At 35.0% G+C, this 25,337-nt stretch overlaps 3 protein-coding genes across 3 annotated transcripts; 1 reads left to right on the top strand and 2 right to left on the bottom strand.

Moving 5' to 3' along the window:
- Window positions 1–9,415: 9,415 nt before the first annotated feature.
- On the bottom strand, window positions 9,416–9,985 carry LOC139900121 (F-box protein At5g07610-like). Its single transcript, XM_071882921.1, has one exon. It carries the CDS (start codon window positions 9,983–9,985, stop codon window positions 9,416–9,418), a length of 570 nt encoding a protein of 189 aa, XP_071739022.1.
- A 1,456-nt stretch (window positions 9,986–11,441) lies between these two features.
- On the bottom strand, window positions 11,442–15,594 carry LOC139896387 (proline-rich receptor-like protein kinase PERK8). Its single transcript, XM_071879021.1, has 8 exons — window positions 13,741–15,594; window positions 13,202–13,615; window positions 13,020–13,106; window positions 12,871–12,941; window positions 12,678–12,757; window positions 12,291–12,438; window positions 12,009–12,170; window positions 11,442–11,903 (listed from the first exon to the last, which is right to left on the bottom strand). The coding sequence occupies exons 1-8, from the start codon at window positions 14,744–14,746 to the stop codon at window positions 11,712–11,714; spliced, it is 2,160 nt and encodes a 719-aa protein (XP_071735122.1). The 5' UTR covers window positions 14,747–15,594; the 3' UTR covers window positions 11,442–11,711.
- A 3,911-nt stretch (window positions 15,595–19,505) lies between these two features.
- Window positions 19,506–19,979, top strand: LOC139900120 (uncharacterized). Its single transcript, XM_071882920.1, has one exon. It carries the CDS (start codon window positions 19,506–19,508, stop codon window positions 19,977–19,979), a length of 474 nt encoding a protein of 157 aa, XP_071739021.1.
- Window positions 19,980–25,337: the final 5,358 nt, after the last annotated feature.

The raw sequence follows: 25,337 nt of genomic DNA, 5'->3' as shown, positions 1-25,337 counted from the left end.
ACGCAACGATCTTGAATTTCAAGTCGGTGACCGAGTAATGTTAAAAGTCGCACCTTGGAAGGGTGTAATCCGTTTTGGGAAACGCGGGAAGCTAAATCCGCGGTATATTGGTCCTTTCGAAATCTTGGAGCGTATTGGAACCGTTGCTTATCGTTTAGATCTTCCGCCTCAACTGAGTTCCGTTCATCCTACCTTCCATGTATCTAACTTGAAAAAGTGTCTTGCCAAACCCGATATCGTCATCCCTCTCGAAGAACTTACTATTGATGACAAACTTCATTTTGTGGAGGAACCGGTTGAAATTGTGGACACCTCCGTCAAGACATTGAAACAAAGCCGAATCCCGATTGTCAAGGTTCGTTGGAATGCCAAAAGAGGACCCGAGTTTACTTGGGAAAGACAAGATCAAATGCAAAGGAAGTATCCTCATCTATTCGTGAATTCGGAAACGCAAGATCTCGAGAAAGAAACAACGATTACTACGCCTACTTAAATTTCGGGACGAAATTTCTTTTAAGGAGTAGGTAATGTAACATCCCGCCTTTTTCCATTTACTTTTCCGTTATACTAATATAAAGTCTGTTATATGTTTATAACATCTTCCGTTGATGCGCGTTTTAAATTATCTCGTTTAGGTAATTCCCGCACCCGAACGAAAGTTGAGGGACTAAACTTGACAAGGGATCAAACCCTTGACTAGGTCAAAGGGTCAAACCCCTTTCACCCATTCATTATCATCTCCATCTCTCTCTTTCTCTCTAGCAAGAACACACACCCATTTACAAAATTCATTCAATCATCATCTAAATCCGATCTAGGAGGCTTACAACAAAATAAATTACATATTCGTGATCCTCTCTTCATCCTCTTCATTTTGGTACCAACTTCATCTCGTTTGGGTAACATTTCTAAAACTCTAGATTTCTCTAAATTCGTGTTTTTGACTTGAAATGGTGTTAGTTAGTGTCTATGGCTCATTGTGATGTCGTGTATGTAATTTGTATGCTCGATCTCGTTGTTTTAGTGTAACTAGCATGAACTTGAATTTTGGTGTGTTGTTCTTGAATTTTGGATGATCATATGTGGTTAGATGTTAAAAGTTCATGTTCTAATTGTGTTCCTAGTATCATTAGCTTCGTTTTGATGTATAGGTTGATTAAGGAAACTCCAAGAACATGATTAGTGATTTTGTGAACTTGGATTAGGGTTTGATAAGCTTTAGATGAACTTTTGATGCACCAAATGCTATGAAATATTGTAGATGAGAATTTTGTTGCAATGTGTGTATGATTACCTTCGAAACGGCATATCATACATGTAAATTGGTTGCCCGAATCATGAAATGCATATTTGGAACTTGAACCCTGATTATGGACGTTTAAATGCGGTTTTGGGGTGTGTAAGTGTTGAATTGCTTGATGAAATGTGTCTAGGTGTTTTCCTCGTCAAATTACCTTTCCGGTGATATAAAATACATGTTCTAATTGTTTGCGGTTTGTAATTTGGGTTGGTTTGATTGTTGGTTCGTGCACTTAGAGTTGCAGCAAACAGGGCCTGGAAACCAACCAGGACGCCATCCCGAAACTCAGGATGCCGTCCCAACCTTAAAACCGGGACGCCGTCTAGATTCTCGGGACGCCGTCCCAACCTTAAAACCGGGACGCCGTCTAGCAATTTGGGACGCCGTCCCATTGTGCTAAAACTGGCTGTTACTTTGGTCATTTGACATAAAAATGTTTGCTATGCTACGGACCTCCGATTAACATGAAATTTGGCCAACATGCTCATATATGATTATATAACTTAGAAAAATTGTCGGATACCCAACCCTACCCCGTTGACTTTTCTGTTGACTTTGACCCGACCAAGTTGACTTTTAATCAAACTTAACCAAATAATTGTGCAATCGTTCTAACATGTTTTTATACTTGTACCTTGCATGAAACATGACAATTTGATTCACATGCTATTATGATCGAGTCTTAACGAGCCATAGGACTAATTGAACATCTTTAACCTATTGTGTTTACCGTTATTGATACAAACCTATTGTTTAGGTCAAGACTAGCATTGTTCTTTGCACACGTTTACTTGTCGAAGTACCTTACTACTCGTGCACTCAAGGTGAGATCATAGTCCCACTTTTACTCTTTTTGAACTTACATTTGGGATGAGAAAACATAAACATTTCTTTACTAAGTGAACACAAGTACAGGAAAACAAACATTCTACATACGAGTTTAGAACAAAATCCTCAATTCGATTATCATTAGTTACACTTGCCGGGTGTAAGCGAGAACTTATGTTGTATGGATCCATATGGGTTTGACAAACCCTCATTCAAACGGTTCGCTACCGTTTACGAATGAAATATATTTTCGAGAAACAGTGTATGTTCTAGCACTAAGTGATGGGGTTCAATGGAAGGAAATGTTAAGCATTGATAATTGGGTGCTCGTGAAACAAACTTTTGGAATGTATTACTATTATTTCATTGATGCAAATCTTGTGGTTCACTTGTACTTACTTACTTAAACCTATGATTTCACCAACGTTTTCGTTGACAGATTTCTATGTCTTTCTCAGGTCCTTGAACGATACATGATACATGCTTCCGCTCATTATTTTGATACTTGCATTGGATGTCGAGTATACATGCATACATGGAGCGTCTTTTGGATACTTTTAAATTGTGTCGCATAAGTTTCATTTGTACTTAAAACTTTGTATCGTAACTTGTGGTGGAACTATTCTTGTAAAACTTGAACAACCTTTACATTTGAAATGAATGCGACATATCTTTTGGTCAAACGTTGTTTTAAAGACTTATGACCACGTAACGGGACCTAAGTAGACGGCGCCGTCAATGACGATTTGGTCGGGTCGCTACATAACACTCACACTTACACCTAAATCTGCTAGTGCATCATACATGACACAATCACTAAGTAGACAAGGAACAATAAATTCACCCGGATCACCCAACCTGGGTGGAAGTTTTGGTGGAACTGTCTTCACCGGGTTTACTTCTACTGTTTTTGTTTCTTGTACTTTCTTATTCTTCTTCTTCTTTCCAGAGTTATCACAAACTTTATTACCTATTACTTGCTCATACTCAACTCCTTTTCTTGGAAATGGGATAGGTGGTCTGTATGGTGCCACCACTAGCTTTACATACTCGGGTGGTGGTGGTGTTGTAACTTCTTCATTGTTACTCACATCTAAAACCTTCTCATCTTCTGAAGCTGGTTTTTCAGAATTCGTTGATACCGTATTAACATTCTCATTCCGAGGATTTACTTCAGTATCACTCGGTAGCTTTCCTTGTTCCCTTTCACTCATCATGCTAGCAAGACTACCTACGTGTTTTTCTAGATTCAAAATGGAAGCTTGCTGAGTTCTTAATGACTGATTAAACCTCTCATTTGTTTGGGTTTGAGATGTAATAAATTGTGTTTGAGATTTCATTAGCTTTGTCATCATTTCTTCTAGATTTGGCTTTTTCTCTTCGGTTTGTTGTGGTGGTTTATATAAGCCAGGTCTTTGTTGATTGAAAGTGTTGTTTTGAGTTGGTTGGTTATTCAGACCTTGTTGGTTGTACGAGTTTTGTTTGGCCCATTTGGATTGTAAAGAATGTTTTGATTTCGATTGAAGTTTGGCCTTGGCGGTTGATAATTATTCCGATAATTATTTCCCGGCCTTTGGTTCATGTAGGAAACATTCTCACGTTGTTCCATGGTTTGTTCAATGTGGCAATCTTTCATTAAGTGTGGTCCACCGCATTGCTCACAACTGGTTCGTATTGCGTGAATATCTTTATTCATCTTTTCCATTCGTCTCTCAAAAGCATCTATTTTTGCAAAAACGGAATCAAAATCATGGCTAGAATCGGCTCTAGCTGCTTTAGATGATCGAAAGATATCTTTTTCCTGGTGCCACTCATGAGAGTGGGAGGCTGTATTATCAATTATCTTGTGAGCTTCAGTTGCAGTTTTCTTCATAATGGAACCACCAGCTGCTATGTCGATGTCTTTTCGTGTACTAATATCGACACCTTGGTAGAATATTTGTACTATTTGATAAGTATCTAAACCGTGCTGAGGACATCCTCTCAACAACTTTCCAAATCTTGTTCACGCCTCATATTGAGTTTCATTTGGCTTCTGCGTGAATGTAAAAATTTCTCCTTGAAGTCTCACAGCTTTAGATGCCGGAAAGAACTGTTTAAGAAATTTTTCAACTAAAACATCCCATGTATCAATCGCCCCTTCAGGTAACGATTCTAACCAATCTTTGGCTTCTCCCTTTAAAGTCCAGGGAAACAACATGAGATAGATCTGTTCATCCTCAATTTCTCTGATTTTAAATAGAGTACAGATCCTATTAAAGGTTCGAAGATGTTCGTTTGGATCTTCCTTCGGCGTACCACTATATTGGCATTGATTAGTTACCATGTGTAGAATTTGTCCTTTGATTTCATAATCTGGCGCATTAACATCTGGCTTAATAATGGTGTGACCTTGGCCCGTGCGTGTGGCTCTCATTCGGTCTTCCATACTTAGAGGTTCAGTTACTTCCATAATTGAATTTGTTGAATACGAATCACTAGAGAATTCTGATTTAACGGTTTGTGGTTCAGGAGGAATGATTAGTGGTTCAGGATCTTGGAATTGTCCTTGAATATCCTCCGGGTTCTCGGTAGTGAAGTCGGGTTCAAACAATGGATTATCGGAAATTTGAATTGGAGTACTTGGTCGACTAGATGACGATTCTAAAGAAAAATCAACAGCTGCAATGTTGGCTAGACGTCTTGATCGAGTTACAGGTGGTGAACGTATGAAAGGCGGTGAACGTTTTGCTCGGTGCATTTACTGAATATCCTATTAGTTATAAAAGATAAAAATTATATAAGTTATCAAATTAATAGACTTTTCTGATTTTGCCCACGTTTCGAATAGCCAATAGATGTAGCAGGTAGCCAGGACCCTTTAAATCGGAAGCCCACAACTCGTCACTAACAAATCCAACTATTACTACGAACCAGAAAATTTTGGATGTCTATCAATTTAACCACTTAAAATAATTTTTCGTTTTGAAATTTTAGAGAAGAAATAGAAAATTCTATGTCCTAAAAACTAGAGCATTGAGAAATAAGAAAGAAAAAGAGCGCGTCGTAAAACGTCAAAAAATAAAAATAAGAAAAAAAACGTCGAAACTTAAAAGTCTAAAAATTAAATCTAAAAAGTTGCGCCTAAAGGTATTAAAGCTTAAAAGGAAATCTATATCCAAAACGGCAATAACTTTAAAAGTACTAAAATCTTAAAACGGTGTCGCAAAATTCTAAAGCACCTAAATCTTAGTCTAAAGAAAAGGCACTTAAGGGATTTACGGCAAAGCTTAAAAATCTAGAAATAAAGTAACTACGGCAAAATACTAAGTTACGAACTAATTACGAACGATAAATATACAAATTACTATTAAAGGATTAAAAAGATATGAAATATAAAAATAAAACTTAAAGTTATAAAAATACAATTTTTTATAAAAATATTATTTTTATATTATTATTTTATAAACGTATTAATTTTAAAACTAATTAAAACTTAAAATACAAATTAATTAAAACTAAAAGTAACTAATATTTAATTAAAACCCTAATTACTAATTAATAAATAATAATAATTAATAAACCTTAACCCTAATTCGTACGTCCAATGATCAGAGCTGTCACCTCAGCTCATGCGATCGCATGAGTTGAGGGTTTTATATCCATGCGGTCGCATGGGCTCGGGTTCCAGGCCAAATTATTTGGGCTGCTACAGTACTGCCCGAATACTTATTATTTTTTTTTTCTTTCTGTTTTTAACTTATAAAATATTTATATAAAATAAATAAAAACTTATACTTTAAAAACTAAAATAAAAAATAGAAATACTTTATAATTTTATATATTTTAAACAAACTCTTAAAAATATATATATTTTGTTTTTTTCTTTTTATATTTTTGTATTTGTAACAAAATATTTTTACAAAATGAGAAATATTATATTTTTACAAAAATATCTTAAAAACTAATATATATATATTTTTTATATATAGCGTTTCGCTTCGGCGTCCCCGGCAGCGGCGCCAAAAACTTGTTGTTAAAGCAGAGGTGTATACGAAATAGTTATATTTTACTACGAAATACTATTAAATACGATACAATTTTACACAAGTTATTTATTTATTTATTTAAAGAGTGGATATACCTAAACCTTGCTACAACACTTATAGGCAGTGTACCTAATTGTAAAGTAGTGTAGTTTTTAGTAAGTCCGATTCGTTCCACAGGGAGCTAGCCAAGTTTAACGCTATATTTTAACAACTACAATATATATAATTATATATAGTAATATTATTATAAAAGGGGGTTTTACCGTTTAATGACCGGTTTGTCGATTTTAAATAAAGCGTAAAGATAAATGACGATAATATAAATGACAGAATTTAAATCTCGATAAAGTAAATTGCAGTAATTAAAATGACATTAAATAAAGGTACGATGAAATATGAAATAAAAGTATTATGCTTATTTAAACTTCCGTAATCATGATGTTCGACGTGTTGATTTTAATTTATTACCCGGGTTAATTGTCCTTTATCCTGGATTATTTGATACCTATTTAGTTTTTGTCCATAATAGTCCATCGGTCATAATTATAAATTGCTCGTCAAATTAACCTTATTCCCGAAGTCAAATATTCCAACTAATTAGGGATTCGAACTGTAACAAGGTTTTAATACTTTGTTAATAATTACACCAGGTTATCGACTGCGCGTAATTCAAGATTTTAATACTTTGTTAACAATTACACCAATTATCCTTGTATGTAATCCACCCCTATTTTAATGAGATATGAATATTAATTTACCCACTTGATCAGAATGAATAATCAATTACTAAACCCGAATAATTAATTAAATGATCGTAAAAGATGTCGTATAAACGTTACTAAATAGGACATATATAATCATTTTAATAATTATTAGATTAACTAATTTGAAGATAGGTTTGACAGGTTCCAATGAGTTGTCGCTCAATTAGACAATACCCCTTATCTATTAATAGTCATAGTCCAATATCCACAAGTGTCGGTCTTTTGTCCAAACCTTAATTATGGTATAAAATCTAATAACCCAATCTTAATTTTTAGTCTAACATCATGATTACTTCGGCTCAAATAAGCATAATAATAACTTAGTTACGAGACATTAATTTAAAAAGGAAGAACATAGCTTACAGTGGTGATTAATCGTGTAGCGTTAAACGGACAGAGTTCCGTCTTATAAAACCTTAAAACATTTCTTACAATAACCCAATTATTATTAAACTTAAATTAAACTTTAAATTATAAATATATATATATATATATATATATATATATATATATATATATATATATATATATATATATATATATATATATATATATATATATTATTACAGAGAAGGAAAAGAAAAAGATGTGTTAAATTCGTCCGAAAAATGCTGAATTTATAGAATGTGGCCTGCTACAGTAACTCATGCGGTCGCATGAGATTTTAGTGCAAATCTCATGCACTCGCATGGGCTCATGCACTCGCATGATTTTTATGCCTATTTCCCATGCGATCGCATGGCCGTCAGATCCAGCTCACATATTTTTTATTTGCTAGTTTGTCGACGTTATTTAATATAATATATAATATATAAATAATTTATATAATTATTTAAATATTATATTATATTCTTGTGCATAGTTGACTTGTAATTTTAGCTCCGTTGCGTCGCGCGTTGATAGTTGGCTCAGGTCCCGGTTCCGGTTTTTCGAACGTCCTTTCGTATAATTTAATATCTTGTACTTTGCGTTTTGCGGCTCGTACTCTTATAATTTTGAGACGTTTCTCATCAATAAATTGAACCACTTGAATTATATCTTGTACATTTGAGCTTTTTGGTCATTTGCGTCTTCAAATCGTCGTTTTCTTCTTTTGTGTTCGCACTTATTTATTTAAACGAATATTACATAAAAATAGAACAATTGCAACTAAAAGCTTTAAATATTGGAAGGATATTGATACTAAATATATGTTCTTTTTTAGCATTATCAGTCCCCAATTAGTTGGAATATTTGACTTCGGATATAAGGATAATTTGACGAGGACACTCGTACTTTATATTTATGACTGATGGACTGTTATGGACAAAAACCAGATGGATATATTGAATAATCCAGGACAAAGGACAATTAACCCATGGTAATAAACTAAAATTAATACGTCGAACATCATGATTACGGAAGTTTAAATAAGCATAATTCCTTTATTTCATATTTCTTCGCACTTTTAGTTACTGTCATTTTATTTAATTGCACTTTTAATTATCGTACTTTTTAATTATCGCAATTTTATTTATTGTCATTTTATTTATCGCATTTTAATTTATCGCACTTTAATTATTGTCATTTACTTTACGCTTTAAATTAAGTTATATTTATTTTTAATATTTTACATTAGGTTTTAACTGCGACTAAAGTTTTAAAATCGACAAACCGGTTATTAAACGGTAAAAACCCCCCCTTTTATAATAATAATACTACTTATATATATATATATTTATATATTTACAAATATAGTTTTAAAAATATAGCGTTAAACTTGGCTAGCTCCCTGTGGAACGAACCGGACTTACTAAAAACTACACTACTGTACGATTAGGTACACTGCCAATAAGTGTTGTAGCAAGATTTAGGTATATACACTCTATAAATAAATAAATAACTTGTGTAAAATTGTATCGTATTTAATAGTATTTCATAACAAATATATAACTATTTCGTATACACCTCTACGCACATCAGTCAACTTCCTGTTATGGTAAGTTGACTCTTGGGACAGAAGAAAAGAACTCTTCATCCTTTCCCTTTATGGTAGATCACAAGGCAACATAAACTGCAGAATTCAACGGGTATAGCAGCACCCACCAGACAGCATCTTTCCTTAAATGTAAAAGGGGGTTCCAAAATAATATTGGATCCATACCCTTTATAGAAATAGCTGTTAGCAAATGTATCTATATATTCAACACTTAGCTATAGTCAAAAATTAATTTTCAAGTTTATGAATAATCACTGATCAATATCATTTCAATACTACAAAATCAGTTCATATTGTATCAATTTAAACATAAAGGACATATATGATCGGTCAACAGGAAACGCACAAGATAAGTCTTCTAAATAAATCAAAACGTATATTCGTGTTATAACAGTGAAATGTGATAGCCTCAGTTGTTAGTTGCTCAATGTTCTTGTTTATTGAACGATGCCATATGAATTGAACACTGCAATCACAAAAGTTTTTTACAAAAAACTGGATACCTCAATCAGTCATATTATAAGTTGTAGAGAGACGCTGCAAACTGATAAACATTTGGCCGTTGATAATATACAGGGTAGATATGCCTATTAGAAATTTGACGAAGCACATGGTATGTCTTTGATTCCAAATTTAACCTCGTGATTTTTCCAAATATATCCACCACCAAGAAGGATTCATATTCATCATCACCACTCCCCAACACAAGAGATAATACATCAAACTCAATTTTGTAATCAAATCGAAAATTGTCCACGCTTTTAGGGAACAATAAGCCATCAAACTCTTCAAAATCAACATGGTATTTCACTAACCAATTTGAATAATCTCTTTTCAGCTCATATATTTTGAACTTGGTAATTGAGGGACAATATAATTTAACAAGAAGCAACTGATCCCGAGACTCAAACATACACCATAAATAGTTCAAGTAATCCAAATGATCAGGACGAGCAGAAGGTGCATTTATTTCATAAGTAATTTCTTCATCCAAATCAAAATATACAATAAACCCAACCTTGTCAATCCAATGAATGGCGTTGTTCCAATAAACACCCGTATGAAACAGAGTAGTCTCTCTAGTCATGGGAGGCTTATATGAAAGTTTGCAAGTGCGAGTTTGTGAGGAATAAATATGTATCTCATAGCTATCATAATCATTGAAAACATAAACAATTTTGTAGTGAGGTGATTTTAAAGGATCAAAAGCTATGCTCATACCTAATGCATGTTTTCCATTACCAGGGACAGGAAGTCTGATGCGTTGGTTGATGGTAGGATTATATACGTAATTCTCGTGAGTAACTAATTTTTTTATCAGAAACTATTAGGTTACCACAAAGCATCAAACCATTACAAGAATGTTTAAAAACTGTATTTGAATCAGTGCTGAAGAAGAGGGTTGGGAATTTAACCGGATTATAGATATCGAATGGGACAAACACATATCCGGACAAAGTTCCGACAAACAAACCAGAAGGAGGGTCGGATGGCTTAGGGTTTTTGAAACAGGGGTTGTTTTTAATAATGGAGTACCAATGTTTGGATACAGACTTAAACATAAGCAAGGATGGTACCGGTAATCTTAATAGGATTTCAGTCACAATGTCTTCGCTGGAACCTACTTTCTCCGCAGCCATGGATTGATCACCGCTAGGCATGATGATATATCGATGGTTATTTTAGACCCTACGTACGTAATAAACTAATAATTAATATATTATTTTATAATATACTGCGGAGAAATACGGAGTACTAAACTAATACTAATATGAACAATTATGGGCCGTATTAACATGTGAATTGTGATGGAAGATGGATCCGGTTGTTTTGAACGTGAATATATTTGAAGGCCAAAATAGTAATTTGAGAAGCTGTTTAAAGATAGTAATTTGAGAAGCTGTTTAAAGAGTAAATAAGTAAACATAATATGCTAACTTTGGAACTTGTTTCGGAAGGAAAAAGTTCCAAAGTAAGTTTGTAAGTTGAATGTTTTGATATTTAAAAAAGGTAGTTGGTTATCAACCTTTTGCAAGAGATATGACTATATGAGCTTATTTATATAAGTCAAAACGATCGAAGATTTAAGGAAGGATCATCTTTTCAACTCTAATGTCTGACTTATAAACTCAAATGTCTGAATTATGGTGCAATTTATTTTTCGGTCTACAAACCTTATTATGTCTTATGTCTGCGCGCTCGCAGACAATTTTACAGCGGACTGTTTGTCTTTCTAAATACATTAGATAAAATAATGTTTTATTGTGTTTGCAATCTCGCAGACTTAGGAATATATTTTAAGTGCCGCAAATAAGATTAAGTTATTTTATAGACATAAAAACAAACAGTATTCAGCGTACATACACACCTAATGTATGCCGCCTCTGCCCAATAATCAAGCATGACTATGACTAATGAATCGACTTTATCTTCTTTATACAATTAATTTCAAATAAATTCCATTTTAGAACTAACTCGGACGAATAAGTAAAATATACAGGCCTTGAGGAGGCGTAAACAAAAGCTGAAATTAAAGTTCCAAAATCATTTCAAAATAGCAATAAAAGATTCTTACATAGTTAGAACATTGACAACAAAAGTTACATGGAAAACCTGGCACAAGATTTCCCATAAAGAATGACGCAACCATCGTACTAAAATAAACGTCAATTTTCTTCTGTACACCGATAGTGTAAAAATACCACACAAACAGCTCTTAGATTACCATAATTGATCCCATCACATGCAATCAATCAATACAGTGTGTTTCTTTACACAGACAATGTCGTTATGAAAACTAGTTTCACGCGTCTTCAACTCTTCCAGGTAGACTGAGTATTATTGAAATATTCAGAACTGTAGTCTTGACTACCAAATGCCATTCTTTGAAACAACCTAATTTGTGCAGACTGTTCTCTCGAGTCGTAAATTTCACTCTGTCCCGGTTTCATCCCGTTTGATAGATCTGTTGTGAACTCAACAATCGAGTCTAGAGCTCTCACCACCTGTGCACCAATCGATTTTGTTTCATTTTAGGGCTTTTAACTAATTATTATAATTAGGCATAATATCCCATGAAATTATAATAATTGAGTGAAATAAATGATTACCTGACTCATTCGGGGACGCTTTGGGGCTAAATGGCGTATGCAGGCTGCAGCTGCCTCCATTAAACGAAACATTTCAACCTGCACATACTCCTTTCCCAGCCTCGGGTCTACTAATCCATCGAAATCTTCGTTTTCAAGTGCCTTATTTAGTAGTGGCCGGGCCTAAAAGTACATACATAATAAAGAACCATGAAGTTAAAAAAAAAATTAAAAAAAAAAAAAAAAATTTGTGATCTTTTACAATAGTTGGTAGATAATTGTGGAGGTCATAAATAAACTTACCCATTCGACTAGACTCTCGTCACCTAACGGTTGAGATGCGTCCACAGGCTTACGGCCCGTTATGAGTTCTAAGAGCACTACTCCAAAAGAGTAAACGTCTGACTTTTCGGTCAACTTCCCACTTAAAGCGTACTCTGGGGCCATATATCTGCACAAATCACAACAAGCCATTTTATTTATTAGATGTATAAAATGATTATTTGTATATGGGGAGTGATAACAACAAAATATGCTTTGAAGTGATGTACAGTACAACACTGTAAAGCATATTAGTTGTGTACATATCATCACCCTCTTTATATATGTTTAACATCCACAAAAAGAGTTAAAACATTAGTGTAAGAAAAAGTAGGTTTAACCGTTTAACTAATAAGCACAGTTAGTTACCCAAAAGTTCCCATGACACGAGTTGAGATATGTGTATTCGCCGTATCCCCAGCTAACTTTGCAAGCCCAAAATCTGCCACCTGTCAATTACACAAATAAGCATTTAACCTAACAATCATTATCCTCCAACTCTTGCAGATATTAATCTTATTTTTTAACTTTCAACACATTGCAAGTTTAATTTTGTACTTACCAAAGCATCAAAGTTCTCATCTAATAGAATGTTGGATGACTTAATGTCTCTGTGAATGATCCGTGGGTGACCTGATACACATCAAGAACGTCAAATTAACCATGTCGAAATGAAAAAAGAAAGATTAATCATTTACAATTTGAACTTACAATCTTCGTGCAAGTAAGCTAGACCACGCGCTGCACCAGCAGCAACTTTAATCCGGGTTGCCCAGTCCATAACAGGTCTGCCTTCACCTACAAATGAGAAAAAAAAATCATAACAAACGATAAAATTACATACAAGTTTGACAACAAATCATCACAAATGCAATACAGAACTCGAAATTTACCGTGAAGATGGTAATGAAGCGTATCATTTGAAACGAACTGATAAACGAGTAATCTTTGACGTTCAGATATGCAATAACCAACAAGAGAAACTAAATGGCGATGGTGAACTCGGCTAATGATCTCGACTTCGGCTTGAAATTCGCGTTCTCCTTGTCCACCACCAATTTTCAACTGTTTGACCGCAACTTCCCGCCCATCTTCTAACATCCCTTTGTAAACGCACCCAAACCCACCTTCACCTAAAAGTTTGCTTCCCGAAAATCCATGTGTGGCATCGGATAATTCTTCGTACGTGAAACACGACCTCGAGTTTCCGACACCGTTATTCTCCGGTGAGTACATGGATTCACTTATTGACGGGCTTCCGCCAGCTAACGGGTGGGCCGATTGGTGGGACCTCAAAAATTGTGAGTCTGTAAAACATGTAACAATTTAATGTCATAAAGATGCCAACTACCCATAATAAAGCCATGCTAATTATATAAATTACAAATGTAGTTGTATGATAATAATGAAGTAGTTTTGGTAAATTAATTACCTGATTTTTGGGAAGAAGAAGATGGTGAGGGCAAAACGTAAACATTAGGACGTACATATCGTCTTTTTTGTCTTCGTTTGAACCAAACAGCAAGCACGAATAAACTGAGTGTGACGAACCCAATAACGACGCCGATTCCGATAACAGCTCCGTTGTTTGATTTACCGCCAGATCCGCCAGGTGTACCATTTTCTCTACCGGTTGTGCTGGTATCTGTTGCTCGTGCAGTTGGTTTCTCAGTGGGTACAGATGGCAACTGTAAACCGGGTGGGGCGGCGGTAGCGGATGAATTGGCGGGGGTTGATAAAGGAGGAGGTGAGGATGTTGAAGATGGAGGGGTGGTGGAGGAATTGGATGACGGTGGAGATGGAGGTGGGGCCATTTGCTGACCTGGCGGAGAGTGTTTCGGTGGTTTTGCATGTGGTGGTGGTGGTGGAGAGGCAGAGTTTGGTGGTGATGGAGCGTTTTTGGGAGGTGGTGGGGATGGAGAAACTGCGGCAGGAGGAGGTGGAGAGAGGTTTGGTTGGGTTGGAGATGGTGGGGAAGCGGTTTGGTCTGGTGGCGGTGGAGGAGGAGAGTCGGTGGATGGCGGTGGCGGAGATAAAAATGGAGGAGGTGGTGAGGTGGCAGCCGGAGGAGGGGCGGTAACAGGTGGTAATGGCGGAGGTGTAGAGACGGGGGTTGGTGGTGGTGGTGCTGCAGGTGGAGATGGTGGAGGGGAAGCAGAAATTACGGGTGCTGGCGGTGATGCATCAGGTGGTGGTGGTGGTGGTGGTGGTGCATTGGTACCTGGTAGTGTAGGCAATGGAACGGGCGGAACTGAAGGTAAAAGGGTGGCAGGAGACGGTGGTGATGCAGTGGCCTGTTCGGGCTGAGACAGGGGAGGAGCTGGCGGTGATGCAGTGGCCTGTTCGGGCTGTAACACAGGAGAAACAGGTATAGTATTCGAAGAACTGGGTGAAATTGTTGAGGGGGAAGAATCCGGAGAAGGTGATTTTGAAGCCATATAATTGAGATCAACAATTTTTAACAGAAAGTTCCTTAATTTAAATCTAAACTCCCATCAGTAATGTGACAATCACAATGTAGCATATAACAGCAATCAAAAAGTGTCAAGATCACTCAGTTGCTATAGAAAGCTTAATGTGATCAAATCTAACACCTCAAAATTCAAACTTTTTGTATGAAAATCAAAGATCAACCTGAAATCGAACTAATCGATGAGCCAACTGAGTGAATAAGCACAGAAACCCCACCCAGATCTCAAAGTTCAAGATCTAGGCAAGGACAACAAAAACAGCTCCAGAGTAGATAATCACTAGTCAAACCAAAATGCCTAACATTTCAACAAACATAAGGTAGGCAAAACTATAATGTAATCAAAACCCAAATCTCAAAATTCAAGATTTTGACTATAACATCAATAAAAATCCTTACTTTACCAAAATTCAAGAATCAAAGATCAATGTAGCACAAAATTAAGTACGAACTACAGTGAACTAACACAAACCCTAATAAAATTTGCCAAAAAGTAGCAATAAAGTTCAATCTTTTTCCTTTTTTGTAAATGATTTACCTAATCTTGTTGCTGTTCACCACACAATCAGTAAGAAAGTGGAGAACTTGATGATTAAAGGTGGGGTATTTGGAATTATGTTTGAGGAATGGTAGGGTTTGGTGTTGTGGGGCTAGATAGAGAGATAAGTAACGTGGGGGCGACTTTGAAAGAGTGTAATTTTCAGATTGAAGGTGATCTTAGAAGAGAAGTCAAAGAAAACATCATGAAGAGCATGTTCATGTTGCAAGTTTTATATGTTTAAATGTTTGTGTCATCCTGTCATGTGGTTGTTTGATTTAATTGCTACCACGATGAAATCATACGATATGACTGACTCGAAATGAATTTAGACAGAGTCAGGAGAGTATATTCTTTCTCTTTTTTATTTTTGGAAAATAGTTTTTTTTTTTTTTTTTGAAAGGCAAGCAATATTTTATTAAGAACCAAACCAATGAATACAAGGAGGAGATCCAAAAGAGATGGATCCAATATATACACTCCTAACCTAAACATTGGAGGTACACGAAGCTAGAACACGAAATTAAACACGAAGAATTACACGAGCACCAAACTTATCCAAAAATTATACTAGGCTGAGATATACGACTGGATTGGATAACCACGTTTGCCAATCCAACTTCCCGCTTTTCACCCTATTTGAGATCCACTCAAACGATATGGTTTGTATTTTATTGAGGGCAACCGGAGCATTCCAAGATTTGTCACGGAATACTTTGTTGTTTCGGTTTTTCCAAATGAAATACTTTGTTGTTTCGGTTTGTCACGGAATATTTTTGGAAAATAGCACTCCATATTACACTAGATAAATTTCGATTTTCAATTACTTAATTATTTTATTTTTTTTATTTGTTAATTTTTGGTTAAATATTATAAACTAGTTATCGAACCCTCGCTTCGCGCCGGGGGTTCGGTTTTCAATATATTTTATTGCGTTTAGTAAAATTATTTTGTGGCTAACGATGATGTCGTTGAAGCGCAACTCGAGTCGAACTAAAAGGTATAACCCGTGAGAGATTTAAATGATAATTTAAATTAACAATATATGTGCATCTCCGCGTTTCGCTATGGAATTGTCGACTTTTAAAAATTTAACGCAAAATTAACGTGTATGAAAAGTACCCCAAATATTTAGCGTTTTTTAAAAAGCGTCCGTTTTGCGTATAGCTAGTGACACTGTATTCCTAAAATTATTTCGAGTTTAACGATGGTGTCAGAAAAATTTAACTCGTAGCGAGCGAGAAGATATGACCCGTTGAATATTTGGGTGGAGTTTATTTAAGATTTTTTATGAAAAAGATTATTTGACACTTTACCCCCTGTTTGGAGGGTCGATTTGAATTTTTCAAAAAAATGTGGGAGGCTTTGTTGGTAAAATGAAATTTAGTTAAAAGTAAAAAAAAAAAAAAAAAGTGGAAGGTCGAAAATGCCCCTGATTACTATTCGTAACTTTTGGCTATTAGGTAATATGTAAATTCGTTTATGATGTTTCGTTATAGTTTTATATTTATTACTGTGTTATTTATATATATTTATATTAATTGATAATTTATAAATTTTGGATGCAATTGTTTGCTTCATAAATCGATGATTATGTTGAACGTTATTATAAGACATATAAAATAAATAATAAAGAATGTAATAATGTGTCTTGTATTTATAAACAATAATGAGTATATTCATTTTCGAACAAAAAGTTTACTCTCCGTTCTTGATCTTTAAAAAAAGTAGCTACTTTATAATTTATTTGGTTCAAATTAATTCAAAACTTGATTGATTTGTGTGTTCCGTCTACGCCTTTTGCTAACAAAATTTGAGCCAAGTATTACGAGTACTTCTATGTATCTCGTGGTGTTTGTTTTGGCCCTTTTGGGTCTTGTCTCATGTAATCGTTCAGGTTGTTTTAAAAAAATTTGCCTTTAAAAAAAAATTGATAATGATTTAGAAAGGTTAATTATACAACACTTCTTCAATTCTTCACGCGTTTGCTAAGCTAACCATTATTATTTATGAATATTAATTAAAAAAATAAATAATTTGACTCAACATTAAGTTTATCATTAACTATTAAATGTTATGTTATTAAATGATGAAATTTAGGAAATCAAGCATGAAGCATGTTAGTTGAGATCTCCAGCTAAAAAAGTGCCTATTCACACTCTTTTCTCTCTCTGTATATATGCCATTATTTGTCATTTAGTTGCTTACCTAGTTATCATGAAACTACATTTTTGACTTTAAAAAGATGGATAGATAATACGAGTAATTTACTGTATTACTCCGTATGATTTACTTTATCTCCCCTTATATTCATGAAAAGGTATAGAGCCCGGAAAATGTAGAGCGCCCATTAAGGGTGGTTGACAATACAGCTAATGTACCTTGTACTCCTAACAAGAGTATTCCAGCAAGTACACCTATAGGCTATAGCTGCAAATTCGAATCTTTGGTTCAAAGAGTTATCTGCTAACCCAAGTATTAAGCCCAAGTCTAATGGGCCAGCCCATGGAAACTCCAACTTTGATGTTGAATCACCAACTGAACCGTCCTTTTATCATTCAGCTCGTTACACACACGATAAACAGGATCGTCATCAGTGTCCCACACTTGACTGCAGATCACCATGTGCATTGTACAAAAAAAAAATGCGCAAAAGTCTAAACTTCAAAGCAATAAAGAGACGAGTTTGAGTGGGAATTCTACCAATCACAACCCCTCAAAAGGGCATAAGCGCAAGAAGTACAAGTCCAATGATCTAAATGAAGATAGAAGATGTAGAGCTGGAATTGGAGTCTGATTAGAGTATGCTGCTTCGAAACAAATTATAAGTGATCAGATCTCTAGCATGTCTAGAAAACCAATTAGGGTTAAAGGTAAACTCCTAAACTCTAAGAAAAACAATAAAGATAATAAATTTGGTAACTTCTTACAAGGAATATGTATGATAGTGTGATGAAGTTCCAACCAATAGTAAACAATGAAGTTAGCAACTTGGCATTGGTAAAATGGAATAAGTGTGCCTTCCAAAAGATTGTGGTGGTCTCGGTATTGTGCCTTTAAGGGTCAAGAATTTGACTTTAATGGCTAAATGGTGGTCGAAAATTCTTGCTTCATATAATTCAACTTGGAAGATCATTGTCTCATCATCGTTTGCTTTAATCCCTCCGGGTAATATTTTTTCGTTTGGCTAATTTTTTTTTTATTTTTTTTTTCGTTTAGGACCTTTAAATTGTTGAGACGATCCTGGTCATACTAAATGACACCAAGTTACTCAACTTTACCGTCTTTTTGTTGCACGTTCATGCATATGATTATCTAATACGGAGTCATTAGTTAATTAACATATTAACTTAACATTTAACATTATGTTATCAGAATAAATAAATTTTATTTAATTACATAGTTTTTAGCGAATTCTCTTGTTTGATTGGTTCATTTGGTTGGTTTTGAGAAAAAACAGTTAGAAAGCACACGAAAAAAGCTTGATTTTTAAATTTAACTTTAATTATATATTGAAACTAATTTTTAAATTAGTTATGTGTCTTAAAATATTGGTGCAAACAAAATTTGAAAATAAAAGCGCCACTAAAAGTGAGTTAAAGTGTTGCACGGATTTTGCAGATTTCGGTATGCGTGAAACACACAAATGCGGCGCATCCCTTCACTGATGCGGCGCATCCCTTCATCAAAATGTCCCGAAGGTTTTAAATGCGGCGTTTCAAAGGGATACGACGCATCACCACAAAGAGATGCGGCGCATTTCTATTTGATGCGGCGCATCACTAGCTGATCAGCTGACAGGCTGTTAAAGTTAACCCGATTTCTTTTGATTATTTTGGTGTATTGCTTTCTTGTTGGCATACTTTTGCCCATGTTGTGTGATCTATTTCCACATGTATGTTAGGTGTAAACATCCTTTAATGGTTGGCTTAGGTGTGTGTTTAATCATTATGTTTGTTCTTGATCTAGTATTTAAGCAAGTATATTTGTATCATTTGATTTAAGGAAAACCATTCACAATACACAATCAGTTTCATATCTATTGTTCTATATTTTGTTTACTACATTTTCATTCATAGCAAGTTATTAGTTGTTTTATAGTATCTAGAGCTTGGTTCTAAGATAAACTATTGTGTGCAAATACTCAAAGTTTACTCAAAGTTCCTAACTAGTTATCTTGCTATCAAAAATGGAAGGCTCAAATGGAAACAATGGTGGTATGGTCAATGGAATGGAGAAACTTGTAGGCAACAACTACAAGTATTGGAAGATGTGTATGGAGGCTTTTCTTCAAGGTCATGATCTATGGGAACTTGTGTCCGGAGGTGAAGCCATAATTCCCATAGAAACTCTAGAGAATGTAGAGTCAAGAAGAAAATGGAAGGTACGATGTGGAAAGGCTCTCTTTGCATTGAGAACTTCAATTAGCAAAGAGTTCATTGAACATGTTCGTGATATTACTTCTCCAAAAGAAGTATGGGATACTCTTGAGAAACTCTTTTCTAAGAAAAACACCGCAAGGTTGCAATTCTTGGAAAACGAGTTAGCAATCTCAAGACAAGAAGGTATGAGTGTTTCCGAATATTTCTTACGGGTTAAAAATCTATGTTCTGAAATTTCAGAGATTGATGACAAAGAGAAAATTAGTGAAGCTCGTTTGTGAAGATATCTAATTCGCGGTTTGAAGAAAGAGTATGTCCCGTTCATAACCTCTATTCAGGGGTGGGCTACTCAACCTTTGGTTGAAGAATTGGAGAATTTACTCTCCAATCAAGAAGCTTTGGCCAAACAAATGGCTAAAGGATTTGAAAATGAAGCAGTTTTGTTTTCAAAGGGAAAGAATCACAAGAAAGGTTCTTCAAGCAAAGAAAAGGAAGAAGAGCAAACTAGTTACAAAGGTAACTATGAGAAGAAACCTCCTACATGTTACAAGTGTGGGAAGGTTGGTCACATCAAGAGATATTGTCGTTCCAAAGTCACAAAAGCAAACGTGGCTTGTTCAAGTAACGATGATGATGATGTAAAATGGGAGCAATGTTTTACCGTTGATACGGTTATCAAGAAGAATCAATGGATTGTTGATTCGGGTTGCTCTCATCATGTGACCGGTGATGGAACTCTTCTTCATGACGTTAGAGATCACAATCAAAATCGAGTTGTAATCACGGACGACAACTCAACTCATCCGGTGAAAAAGGAAGGTAATGCTATTATTGATGTTAATAATGATACATTTACTTTGGAAGATGTTTATCTTGTTCCTAAATTGACCAAGAACTTAGTTTCGGTACCTCAAAATACCGAATCCGGGAAGTATGTTCTTTTTGGTCCAACGGATGTGAAAGTTCTTGAGAATGTCAAGGAGATTGTGGGTGATGTTCTTTTCACGGGAGAAAAGAAAGGTTCTTTGTTTGTGTTGTCCGCAGGTGAAGCTTATGTGAAGAAAACAAGCCAAACCGACAACGGAGCTATTTGGCATGCAAGACTAGGCCATGTGGGATATCAAATGTTGCAAAATGTATTCTCACATAAGCTAGTTGATGGAATTCCTAAACTCAAGAATGTTCGTGAAGAGGTGATATGCCAAGGATGTCAATATGGAAAGTCGCACCTGCTTCCATATAAGAAGTCAACAAACCGAAAACAAGGTTTACTTGACTTGATTCATACGGATTTGATGGGGCCAACAAGAACACCAAGTTATAGCGGATTGCTATGTCATGGTGTTAATCGATGACTATTCTCGGTTCACTTGGGTGAATTTTTTAAAGGAGAAGAGTGAAGCCTTATCAAAGTTCATAGAGTTCAAAGAAGCGGTCGAATCCGAATTTGGAAGAAAGGTAAAAGCTCTTAGGAGTGATAACGGTGGAGAATTCATGTCAAATGATTTCTTTACTTATTGCAAAGCTAATCGTATTTCTCGTCAAATGACTTGTCCGGACACCCCTCAACAAAATGGTGTTGCGGAAAGAAAGATTGCTTACCTTGTTTCAATTTGCTTATCTTGGTTACATGACAAAGGGTTGCCTAGGGAGCTATGGGCGGAAGCACTTCAATATGCTTGTCATGTGTCTAATCGGTTACCATCTTGGCCAGGTACACAAAAATCATCTTTTGAGCTAGCTTATGGTCAAAATCCAAATGTAAGCTATTTTAGGGTGTTTGGTTCTATTTGTTATGTTCATGTTCCTAAAGCTAACCGAACCAAACTTGACCCAAAAGCTCGAAAGTGTATTTTTGTTGGTTATGATTCTCACATGAAAGGTTGGAGGTGTATGGATCAAGAAACAAAGAAGTTTACCACTTCAAGAGATGTGGTATTTGATGAAGTGTCTTCTCAATTTTCTGAATCAAGCAAAAATGGTGAAGAAAATAGAGATTACAAATTTATGTTTCCTAGTTTTGACACTCAAGAAGAAAGTGAGAATGATGGTGTTTCTCAAACTCAAGAAGAGGCACCTAGTGAAGAAGTACCAACTCAAGTTAGAAGGTCAACAAGAGAAAAGAGACAACCAAAACACCTAAGTGACTATGAGGTGAACACAGTCACAACTTGTTTCTTTTCAGGTGGCTTAACCGAAGAACCAACATGTTATGAAGAAGCTAAAGATTCTCCGGATTGGAGAAAAGCAATGCAAGAGGAGATTGATGCATTGGAAAAGAATGAAACTTGGGAGCTTGTCAAGAAACCGGAAGCATGTAAACCGGTTACTTGTAAATGGGTCCACCGTTTGAAGAAGAACTTGGATGGAACCATTAATAGGTTCAAGGCTCGGTTGGTGGCTCGTGGCTTTTGTCCAAGTTATGGGCTTGATTATGAGGAAACTTTTAGCCCCGTGGCTAAAATGGTAACGGTGAGAACAATAATCTCACTAGCGGCTTACAAAGGGTGGAAATTGTGGCAACTTGATGTGAAGAATGCTTTTCTATATGGAGAGCTTGATCGTGAGGTGTTCATGGAACAACCTATTGGGTTCATTTCAAATCAATTTCCAGAATATGTGTGCCGATTGAAGAAAGCTCTTTATGGCTTGAAACAAGCTCCGAGAGCTTGGTATGGTAAGGTTGCACAATACCTTGTCTTTTGTGGTTTTAAGATTTCTGATGCGGATTCTAGTTTGTTTGTAAAGAAAGAGTCAGGTTTCCATGTTTTGGTGCTATTATATGTTGATGACATGATTATCACCGGAGGAAATGAGTCAGAAATCTCTCGTTTAAGTGATAATCTTTCGGTTCGTTTTGAAATGAAGAATCTGGGGGAGATTGGATGTTTTCTTGGCTTGGAAGTTGATAAATTAGAAAATGGGTACTTTATCTCTCAAAGGGTTTATGCAAGAAGTCTCTTGGAACGTTTCAATATAGGGGAGTCAAAGCCTATGAGTACTCCAATGGAACCAAACCTCAAAATGAAGAAAGATCAAGGAAAAGAGCTCAAGGATGTGAAGTTGTTCCGACAAATGGTTGGAAGTTTGATCTATCTGAAATGCTCCGTTCATATTAATTATAAACGTTTCATATTAATTGGTTTCTTTGAGAGGTTTTGACCTCTATATGAGACGTTTTTCAAATCTTGCATTCGTTTTTAAAAACAACCATAACCTTTATTATTGAATAAAGGTCTTAATGACATAATTTAGATTGTCTATCAAAGACAATCTCCTCAAATAAATAAGTTTTTACACAACCCATTACAATATGATCAAATATATTACAACAAATACTCCGAATGCAAGTTTAAACAATATAAACAATTATGCCGACTCCAAATCTTGACCTTGGGTTGGCATACGACAGCGAAAGCGTTTTTAATATTCACCTGAGAATAAACATGCTTAAAACGTCAACAAAAATGTTGGTGAGTCATAGGTTTAATTTCTATATAATAATCATAACATTTAATAAGCCACAAGATTTCATTTAATTAAATGCGCAGGATCATTACAACTGCAAAAATCATTCATACGATGAGTCGCCTGGTAACCGACCTTAACATAGAGCTCTTAAGATATCTGGCATTATACATTCCACTATTCAAATGTATGACAAGAACCCTTCAAAGTACTAAAGCATTTCCACTATTCGAAAATGGGGGTGGTTGGTGCCCGTAGATCTACCTTTAGGATTCGCGTCAATTAGTGTTTTTCACTAATTCTTAGGTTACCAAGAATAATAATAATAAGTACAGATATCCGGTATAACAAAACAATCGTAGAATGTAGTTCCATGAACTTGTGCTTATTTTGTAAAACATTTATAAATTTTGCATGTATTCTCATCCCAAAATAATTTAGATAGTAAAAATGGGACTATAACTCACTTGTGATGATTTCTGAATAGATGGTGGTAAGACTTGGCCTTTGACAAATTCACGAACTTAATAATAATATTCTTGTGTCAAGATATATATATATATAATTAATATTCCATACTTATGATACTTGTGATAATTTTAATTGTCCATTGTTAGTAGTCCAACGTTCGTAGTCCAATAGTCCAACAGTATAAATATATATATATAATAAATATAAATGCGTATATTGTGTTAGAATATACTAACACTATAATATATTGTCTTAATATAATAAGACACATAATATGTATATTGTCTGAAGCAATCCGCGACCCATTGTATACATGTCTCAGGCTCGATCACAACTCAAAGTATATAATATTTTGGAATCCACTTCGACCCACAGCTAACTCGAGATTACTGCCAATGGTGTCTAATAGTTCGTTCCAATAATATATATAGAAGAAGTCAAAATGATATGTCAAAACTTTGTATACGAATCCACGGTGATCAAGTCATATATATATATATATATGGTGCCTTACGATCTTTATTAAGACTATAATATATTGTCGTAGAACTTAATCACGACTATTATAAATTGTATTTCCATAAGTTCGGGAGCAAGACATGTATAAATACATGTAGGATACAAGGTAAGTTAGCTAGGATAAGGTTAGCATCCATTTTTATAAATCATGTCCGTAGCTAAAAATTAAGAAAAATATCCAATTTTGTTTTACCCATAATTTCTTCGTTACAAATCCGTTTTGAGTGATTCGAGTTGCCATGGTTTCGTATCGAACTCAAAATTATTAATCTTAACAGAAAAATTATAGGTTTATAGTTGAAAATACAGCTTAGGTGTCAAATAAGAGAAGATAGTCATATCCGTCGTAAGAACGACATCTTGATGACCCTTTTGAAAAACATACTTCCACTTAGAGTTCAACCATGGATTTTGGATATATTTCATATCCATATAAAATGAGATTTTTCACCAAAGGAAATCTTTTAATTCAAAGTTTAAGATAGGTTTTTAAAATTAAACCCAAAACAGCCCCTGTTCGACTAAGACAGCGTATATTCGATTTTAAGGTGTTCTTCGTGTTTACAAGTTTTATATCCTTATGTTAGCTTGACATAATGTCATAATACATGTGTTGAAGTATTTTAAAAGTTAAGTTATAAGGATTAAGTTTATTTGCAAACAAGTTTAGAAATAATCTAAACTATGTTCTTGTTGTTATTAGTTATAACTCAAAATAAGATAGCTATATGAATATGAATCGAATAAGATTATGAATAAGGTTACTACCTCAAATCAAATGAGTAAAATTTCTGGAGAAATAAGGAGAATATCCTGAGTTCAAAGATACCCTTGATGGCTTGGAATTCTTGAAGTGTTCTTGATCAAGCTTTGTTATGATGATTATAACTTGGATTATGAGACCAATACTAGCTGAATTGAATGGAGGTTTGAGAGAGTGTTTGAGTATGTGTTTATAGAGTAAAATGATGTAGTTAATTGGAATGAAATGGATGGTTATTTATCCTACATGTTGGCATCAAAATGGGGGCAACAACATGGCTCCATGGTTTGTAATTTTATGCATTTAGTCATACTAGTTTCCAAGCCATGGTTCCCACAAGTCTACATCATGTTTATACATGTCTCACAACTGATTGAGGGCTGCTAAGATCAATGATTTGGTATGTATATACCCATAG

Source organism: Rutidosis leptorrhynchoides, chromosome 3, assembly GCF_046630445.1.
Source record: "Rutidosis leptorrhynchoides isolate AG116_Rl617_1_P2 chromosome 3, CSIRO_AGI_Rlap_v1, whole genome shotgun sequence".
Taxonomy (NCBI): domain Eukaryota; kingdom Viridiplantae; phylum Streptophyta; class Magnoliopsida; order Asterales; family Asteraceae; genus Rutidosis; species Rutidosis leptorrhynchoides.
This window is presented reverse-complemented; position numbering and strand designations above follow the sequence as displayed.